Here is an 8,997-nt window from a genome sequence, read left to right on the forward strand (position 1 = left end):
TGAGTGAGGGTGTGTGTGTGTGTGGTGTGTGTGTAGAGAGGGAGACAGAGAGAGAATTTTCTGTTGCACCGTCCCAGAAGGAGAGAGAGAGAGAGAGAGAGAGAGAGAGAGAGAGAGAGCCTACGGGCGGGTTGGAGCTGTGTGGAGAGCACGAGGGAGAGAAGGGGATGAGTGAGGAGAGAGAGAGAGAGAGTGTGTGTGTGTGTGGTGTGTGTGTAGATAAGGGGGGGAAAACTCCCGTTCTTTGCGCGCCTTCATAGGCAGGGACGAACGAGAGAGAGAGAAGAGAGAGAGAGAGAGAGAGAGAGAGAGAGAGAGAGAGAGAGAGAGAGAGAGAGAGAGAGAGAGAGAGAGAGAGAGAGAGAGAAGCGGCCTGTGAGAGGGTGGGCACTAGAGAGAGAGAGAGAGAGAGAGAGAGAGAGAGAGAGAGAGAGAGAGAGAGAGAGAGAGAGAGAGAGGATGGGTAGGTGGGAGGGTGTGTGGTGTTGGAGCCTTCGGGTTGGGTCCGGAGAAAGGAGAGGGGAGGTGGCGGCGTGACGACAGAGGGTGATGAGGGGGGGGGGGGGGGGGGGGGGGGGGGGGGGGGGGGTGGGGGGGGGGGGGGGGGGGGGGGGGGGGGGGGGGGGGGGGGGGGGGGGGGGGGGGGGGGGGGGGGGGGGGGGGGGGGGGGGGGGGGGGGGGGGGGGGGGGGGGGGGGGGGGGGGGGGGGGGGGGGGGGGGGGGGGTGGGGGGGGGGGGGGGGGGGGGGGTTATCAACGGGCATTTTGGGAGTTATAGAGAGAGAGAGTATAGAATAAAAGGCGGGTTCCCACTGGGGGGAAGAGAGTGTGTGAGGGTGTGGGGTGGTGATAGGGAATGGGTGAGAGAGGATAGGGGTGTGTGTGTGTGAATGAGAAGGGAATGGAGAGAGAGAGAGAGATTCCTTCCATGGTCTGCGGGGCCACTCTCCCAAGAGAGAGAGGAGGATGGGTAGGTCTAGGTGAAGATAGGGGGGGGTATAAAGCTCGTGGTCCGCCAGGGTTGGGGAAGAAATAGAGGGGGGGGGGGGGGGTGGGGGGGGGGGGGGGGGGGGGGGGGGGGGGGGGGGGGGGGGGGGGGGGGGGGGGGGGGGGGGGGGGAATTGGCCGAAGGAGGTGTGGACGAGAGGAGAGGTAGGGGTAGCGGGCCAAGGGAGGGAGAATGAGGACGAGGGTGAGGTGAGCGCGGGTGGGAAAAAGAGAGGTAATATCGGCTTTCATAGAGAGCGAGGAAGGGGTGTGTGGGATGGGCGTGTGTGGGTAAGAATACAGGAGAGAGAGAGTTCGTGTGTGGCTATGGTTTGACATAGCGGGAGCGCGAGAGAGAAAGCTAAAGAAGGGGGTGGGTGCTTGAGCTGCTCTTGGCTTAGGGTGGCCAGTAGGGCGGGTTATTGAGGGTCAACGGGGTGCGGGTAAGAGAGAGAGAATATTAGAGAGAGAGAGCGAGAGTGTGATCGGCCATTGGTAGGCAACGAGGGAGATAGAGAGAGAAAATGTCCGGGCCACCTGCATGGGCTGTGATAAACAGCGCCGGGCCATGAGCGAGAGAGAGAGGGAGAGAAAAATGGAGTGGATGAGGGGAAGAGAGAGATGGAGGCCTGCAATGCTGGGGTATGGACGAGTTAGGGCTGCAAGGTTGGCCAGGGCATTGCTTAAACCTCCTGATGGTGTCGCTAAGGCTTTGGCCATCAGTGTCAATGCAAGGAACTTGCCGATACACTGTGTGCGAGCCCCAAATGGCTCCAAGCACACAACAAGCCTAAACTAGTAAGCTCAAAAGATGGCGATGGTGTGTCACTCACCGCTCTACGCTTGTTGTAGTGGAGGATTTCTTGCCGCGAAGAAGAGGGAGATACCGCTACGCAGTGCTCAACCGCCTCACCGCTGTCGTGCCGCCACATTAGCCCTCTCCTTTTGGCTAGAGGCATTCATGCTTCTAGCCCTTCCTCTGCATCTTTAGCTATGGAGTTAGAGGGTTCTCCCTCTTCTAGAATGTCTAGCATGAATTATGGATCAAACCTAAGAAAATACCTTTTCAGTCTCCATCCATTGACCCTAGTCTTATGAATTCTCCCATGTGCTTCCATCAGCTTATAGCTGCCGTTGTCATACCGCTTCTTGATGATGAATGGTCCCTCCCATCTGGGTTGAAATTTCTTGTCCTTCCTGGTGTCAAATTTGTTGTCGTACCTCAGCACTAACATACCTTTTTCTAGTCCCTTTTCTTTCAGTCCTTGATTGAAAGTGAGCCGGCGTCGTTCTGCCTGTGTTGCATAGTGATTGATCGCTTCTTCCCTATCTAGTTGGAGTCTCTCAAGATCCAAGATATGGTTTCTGAGATTTACAATTGGGCGTTGTATCTGGCTAGCCAAAACTCGTAAGTTGGCTATCTATACCTCAATGGGTAGAATTGCCTACTTTCCATAAACTAGATGGAAAGGGGTAAAACCTAATGATATTCGGAACGTTGTTCGATAGGCCCAAAGAGTTTCCATGATATGTTTATCCCAGTCCCCTGTGTGATTGTTCACTTGCTTTGTGATGATTTTGCAAATCATTCCATTTACCTTCTCTACCAGACCATTGCATTGTGGATAGTATGGTGTGGAATGTCGATGTGTGATGCCTAACTTCTTCATCAGTTCTCCCACCAAATCACCTCTAAATCCTGGTCCTCTATATGATATTATCTCAAGAGGAGTGCCAAAACGGCAACAGATATGCTCAAAAATGAACTTTGCTACCTCTTGGGTTGTAATGCGGGTGGTGGCTGTTGCTTCTACCCATCGAGTCATGTAGTCTACACCCACTATGATGTACAGTTTACCTGAATGGGCCCTGGGTAAAGGAATGATTGCATCTATTCCCCATTTCTCAAATGGACCATATGAAATGATAGGAGTTTGTGGTTCGTAGGTAATGTGCGATCACTGGCCACTTGACAAGCCTTGCATGTTTTACACCAATCGTGTACATCCCTGTTCAAGCTAGGCCAAGAGTATCCTGCCTGTAGAATCTTCCTACTGGTGATATCTAGAGAAAAATGACCGCCGCAAATGCCATCATGGCAACTTGAAATTACCTCTGTGATCTCACTGGAGGTTGGCACCCGCCTGAGAATTTGATCCTTGCCCTTACAATACAAGTGGTAGTTTACAAGGCGGTACCTAGTAGCCTTCCTCACGAGCCACTGTTTCTGGCCTTTGGTGTATCCTTCCAGACATTCTTCTGTATCTAAAAAATTGATGACATCAGGCATAGCATCACTACCTTGTTTTCTTTGGCTAGAGCATCTGCCTCCTGATTTTCTCCCGGGGGATTCACCATGGAAAACTTACCGCACCACGTAAGTGCAAGGGAGGAGGGTTTTTTTACAAGTTACATAAGCGTACAAGTTAGGGGCAGGCCCCCAATAATTTATATCCCAAGCTCAAAATTAAGGGAGGGGGGTATCATTTTTATGGGGAAGGGGGAGGGATGGGGTGGGGGGGGCTGCCCCGTGTTTATTACTTGTAACCATTGGTCATCATGTGCACTATAACTCGGATGAATTTTGGGAAGGTACTTTGCCAATCACTCTTTGATTAGCTTTACTCATTTAGATAATGTGAAAGCTAAATTTTATATGTAAGATAGGGGTATGATAGTTTTCTTCATTGATTGTCGTATAAGTGTAGAAAGGGGGGTCATATTCCCTGATATGAGTCGTATATAGGGGTTTTATCAAAGTTGTCCGCTTGTAGGTGGCGTCCCATTTTGTATATAGAGTGAATCCCCTGGGGATTTTCTGCTCTGGGGACATGAAATAGTTTCACTACTTCAAACTTCCTTAGAAGATCCTTAACTTGGCGTAGTTGACCAAGTAAAACCTGATTCCTACAAACCCAAGTGCCATTTATCTGCCTTATGCAAAGCAAAGCATCGCCAAACACATTTAGGCGCTGAATTCCTTGTGAAATACATTGTTCCAACCCAAGAATTAGGGCTGCATATTCTGGTTCATTGTTGGAGTGGGAGTGTAATAACTGCCCGATGGAGAATACTCTTTCTTGTTGCTCATTGAAAATGACTATGCCTGCTGCAGACTAGTCCATTGTTCTCTTGTATGCTCCGTCAAAGAAAAGAGAGTGAGCTCTTTCTAGCCTAGGACTCTCTACCATTGGTGTTTCTTCCTTCTCTTCCGTGTTGACCTTCAGCTTCTTCTCATAATGGCGATGAGTGAGAATTCCCACTAAACTAGCCCTGGTGGAGTTTTCTACTTGCATGGTGTAGTCAAACTCTTGTAATCTAATTAACCACTTTGAGATCCTAGATGAGACATCATGTGTTGCATTACATATGGGAAAACCTCCTCCATTTTCAGGATTACAAAGGGTCTAGGTAGGAAATAGGAGCGAAACTTTGTGGTGGCAAACATTAGTGCCAGAACCATGTGTTCTACTTCGGTAAATCCCTTTTCTGACGGGGTCATGACACGACTAGAGAAGTAGATAGGACACATGAAAGAAGTTTGGGGATCCTTTTGCATTAGCACGGCTCCGAGTGTATCACTTCCTGCGCTAGGGTTCACATTGATGGCCGATTTTTTAAAATCAAAGAAAAAAAACTTATTTTCCCTCTGTCGGAGCCTTGGCGACACTGTTGGAAGGCTCGACAATGCCTGGTCAACCTCATGGCGCTTTTACGGGCATAAGGTTACCCCCCCCCCCCCCCCCCCCCCTTCGATTGGGCCGGCCTTATCACCCTCATGGCCCCGCTCGTCCATGCCCCAGCCTAGCCGGCCGCCCTCGGTTTCACTCTCCCTTCTCTCTTTCCCTATAGTTTATTCCCCAGGCAGGCATCGAGTGAAATATCCCCCCCCCCCCCCCCCCCTCTCTCTTGCTCATTTTCTCCTATGTACCTCTCTCTCTAATATCCCCTCTCTCCATTCTCGGCACCCCCTCCTCTCCCTCATCCATTCCTCCTCTCTCGCTGACAACCCGCTCTCCCCAGCTCTTGTCGCGGCCAAACCCCGCAGTTGGCCCGGGCATCCTCTCTCTCTATCTCCCTCATTGCCTACCAAGGGCCGACACACACTCTCTCTCTCTCTAATATCCTCTAATTCTCACCCAAACCCCCCCGTTCGTGGCCACCCTCGGCCAGGAACGGCCTTGAGCATCCACCCCTTCTCTCACTTTCTCTCTCGCGCTCCCTCTGTGTAAAGCCGCATGTGAACTCCCGCTCTCCCGTATTCTTATCCACACACCCGCCCCTCTCACACTCCCTCCCTCGCTCTCTATGCAAGCCAATAGCTGCTAATATTCTCCCTCTCTCCCCCACCCGCTCGCCTCACCCCTCCCTTGGCCTCATTCTCCCTCCCTTGGCCCGTTGATATTTTCCCTCACTCCCCACCCATTGACTTGCTCCTCTCGTCCTCGAGCCACCATTGAAAACAGTAGATACTATTCCCTCTCTCTCTCACCTACCCATTATCCCCCTACCCCACTCCATTGCCAAAATACCTCCCCGCTTCCCTCGCTCTCTTGTCCGGCGGCCCACGAGGCGCGGACCCCCGCCATCTCACCCCCTCCCATTCTCTCTCTCTCTCTCTCTCTCTCTCTCTCTCTCTCTCTCTCTCTCTCTCTCTCTCTCTCTCTCTCTCTCTCTCTCTCGCTCTCGCTCTCTCAGCCGTTTATGGCTCGGACCTGAGAAGGCGCAAAAATTCACTCTCTCTCTCTATATACACACACACACACACAGCACACACACACCCACCCTCTCTCACACACCCCATCCCCTCACTCACCCTCGCATCCCTGCAGCACGTTGCCAGCAGACCCGAAAATGCTTATTTATATATATATATATATATATATATACACTATATAGTAAGGCCCCCGTTCCCACGCATATTAGCCGCTCACACACTCATTCACACACACACCACACACACACCCCCCCGCCTCTGTGTCTCCATACAGAGAAAGAAAAAAAATAATATATATATATATATATCTATATATATATATATATATATATTATACATACCGCCCCATTCCCACGCACGCTTGCACGCACCCACATCTATATACATACACTCATGCACCAATATGTTCACACACGCATATACGCACCATACACAAATACAAAAAAAAACGAAGGAGGTTTACGACTACGACATCGACAAAAAAGAAGGAGGACCCAAAGCACGCACCGCCAACAACAAAAAGAGGAAATGCGCCAAAGGCATGCCTCGGCCGACCCCGAAAAGAAGTACGCTCTACACCGATGCATCGGCAACACACCATTTGCCGGCAACACGCAACCACGATGCCATTTTCAGTAATTTATAGGTTATTTTCATCATTTCTTCAGTTTTCACCCAAGCCATTGTAAAATTCCCACTTTGTAAATTCCCTCTCTCTAGGTGATGGTCACAAAGGCCCACCTAGAGATTCTCATCTTTTAATAACCTCCCAAAACAAAGCAAGGGTCAAACACATCGGGCCCACCACTTGCTTTGTATCCCCGATTAAGCTTATCCTAATCACGCTGGGATTACCATAATCCAAGCAGCCAACACCTATAAATTGGCACTGAGAGGTCACTATCAGGGGGGGGGGGCAGTTCATGAGAGGTCATCACTTTGTAGAATGTAGTGGAAAGAGTTGACACTATCACCATCACGGGGAGGGGGCTTGTGTGTTGGGTTTGCCTTGGGAATTGCACCATGTGAAGGGAGTCACATCCATCTCTCGACTCCAATGGTCGATGCATACGCGTATACATGCTCTTGGTAGCAAGCTTCACAATCATTGAGTCGTCTTAGAGAACGCACCAAGTAGTTTGCACCATCTCTTCTTCCTACCTCTCTATCACCACGGTGTGCCATTTGTAAATACTGCAGAAATAATTCTCCCTCACACCCCCGAGGGTTTTCATCATTTGCAAATCTCTCTCTCTCTCTCTCTCTCTCTCTCTGTGTGTTGTGTGTGTGTGTGTGTGTGTGTGTGTGTGTGTGTGTGTGTGTGGTGTGTGTGTGGTGTGTGTGTGTGTGTGTGTGTGTCTCCATGTGTAAGTTTGCGGTGTTCATATCATCATGGTTTGCGTCCTAGCCGCTCGAAGCTAGGTGGTGCCCCCTGTTCGCTTTACTGTGACAGGCACGAGGCGTGCCATTCGGCCCCGGGCATTTTAGAGGCCGTCGGGGTTAGGGGTTCGCTTTGCTCCGGTCAACATAAAATGGCTCGTCCCACTTAGGAGGTGAAATGGTGGGAAGCTTAGCTAGGATTTGCTTTACCTCAGTAAATTGATGCTCATTCTCTTCATTCCATGAGAAGATATCCTTCTGGGTGAGTTGTTGTAGGGGAAGGACCACTTGAGATAGCAAGTGAATGAACCTACTTAAGTATCTTACCTTCTGAAGGAAAGAAACCAGCTGCTTAGCGGTGGTCGGTGACGACAAAGATACCAGGGCCTGGATCTTGCTAGGGTCAGCCTCAATCCCTTTTGTTGAAATTACATGGCCAAGGAGAGTGACTTTGCTTTCACCAATGTGACACTTATCCACGTTGAGCTGGCCACCCAAGGTTTGCAGCCTGGTTAAGCCATCATAGACTTTGCTTAAATGAAGGGCTCGTGAACTATAGATGCAAAAATCATCTATGAAAACCCGTATTGATGTTCCAAAGTAGGGTTGGAAAGAAAAGGTCACATAGTGCTGAAATGTGGCTGGGACGTTAGTGAGGCCAAACGGCATCACTCTGTAGGCAAAGCATCCCCAAGGTGTGATGAAGTTTGTCTTCTTCTGCAATGCTAATCTGGAAGTATCCTGAGTCGCCGTTGCACACTGTGTATCGTTCGTGACCTGCCACTTCATTGAGAATTTCATCCTGGAATGGGAGGGGAAATTGATCCCTCTTCATGGCTGCATTGAGAGGTTTATAGTCCACGCAAACTCTCCACTTGCCATTCTTTTTTGGTGTGACTACTACTGGGGAGACCCATTCTAAGTCTTCGACAGGGTAGATGAAACCTGCTTGTAGCAAACTTCTCACTTCTTTAAGTAGTTCCTCTTGTTGGATTACTCCAAGTCTTCTGAGCTTTTGTACTACGGGTTTACTGCCTTCCTTGAGCTTTATGCGGTGTTGCACTACTGTTATTCCTGTGATCTTATCATATCCATCAATGAACAAAGTAGTGAAGCTTCCTAGCATGGAGACATACTCCTTCCTTTCTTCATTTGTTAACTCGTTTGAGAGAATTTTTTGTAACTTACCTGCATCCTCCAATGACTGCGTACGTGATGATTCCTCTTGGTTTGTCAGGGGTGTTTCAAATTGTGGCAATCTTTTTGGGTCTTTAAGAATGACCCCCATCACTTCGATGCTATTGTCACTTTCGTCGGTGGTGGTTGTCTCTTCTCCTGAGGTAGACGAATAGTCGCTGGTGGACTCATCTTCTGAATCCTCCAAGATCATGTTGCGCTGCTTTCTAGTCCTCATTTCGTAGAATATGGACTTCCCTTTATCGTCCTTCATCTGAATCATTCCGGTGCTCCAATCTTGTTTAGCCTCCATAGGTATAAGCCAAGGCCTCCCAAGAATGATGGGGTAGCCCTCCCCTTTGTGTGGCATGACAAAGATATCTACCTCCACTTCTGTATTGAATGCTTTTACTTTAACCGCATTTACAATGCCCACGCATTTCACTCGTACATTGTTTGCCATCTTGGCTCGGCAGGGTGCCGGCCTACTTACCTCTAGACCTAGATGGTGCATCATCTTTTCACTCATGACGCATATTTGCACACCACCATCTATGTAGACGTTTGAGATTCGTTGCCCCTTGATGTGAGCATCCATGGTCGGTAGGATGTCGTCGAGATCACTTCTAGAGATAGCCCCAACTATCCTGGGTCTTGATTTGTTGGTACTTACCATTTTTTTCCATTGCCTCCTCATCCTTGGTGCAAGGTGGATTAATTGGGGCCAAGTTATCTTCG

The 8,997-nt window shown here is 49.8% G+C and overlaps 1 protein-coding gene across 1 annotated transcript in view; it reads right to left on the reverse strand.

Annotated features, from left to right (window-relative positions):
- Nucleotides 1-2,023: 2,023 nt before the first annotated feature.
- LOC147418484 (uncharacterized) overlaps nt 2,024-8,997 on the reverse strand; it is a 10,435-nt gene continuing 3,461 nt past the window's right edge. Inside the window, 2 exon segments of the mRNA XM_086507115.1 lie at nt 2,024-2,277; nt 2,371-2,685. Coding sequence (XP_086363241.1) covers nt 2,024-2,277; nt 2,371-2,685 — 569 coding nt within the window.

Source organism: Adiantum capillus-veneris, chromosome 30 (genome assembly GCF_014529385.1).
Source record: "Adiantum capillus-veneris isolate H3 chromosome 30, ASM1452938v2, whole genome shotgun sequence".
Taxonomy (NCBI): domain Eukaryota; kingdom Viridiplantae; phylum Streptophyta; class Polypodiopsida; order Polypodiales; family Pteridaceae; genus Adiantum; species Adiantum capillus-veneris.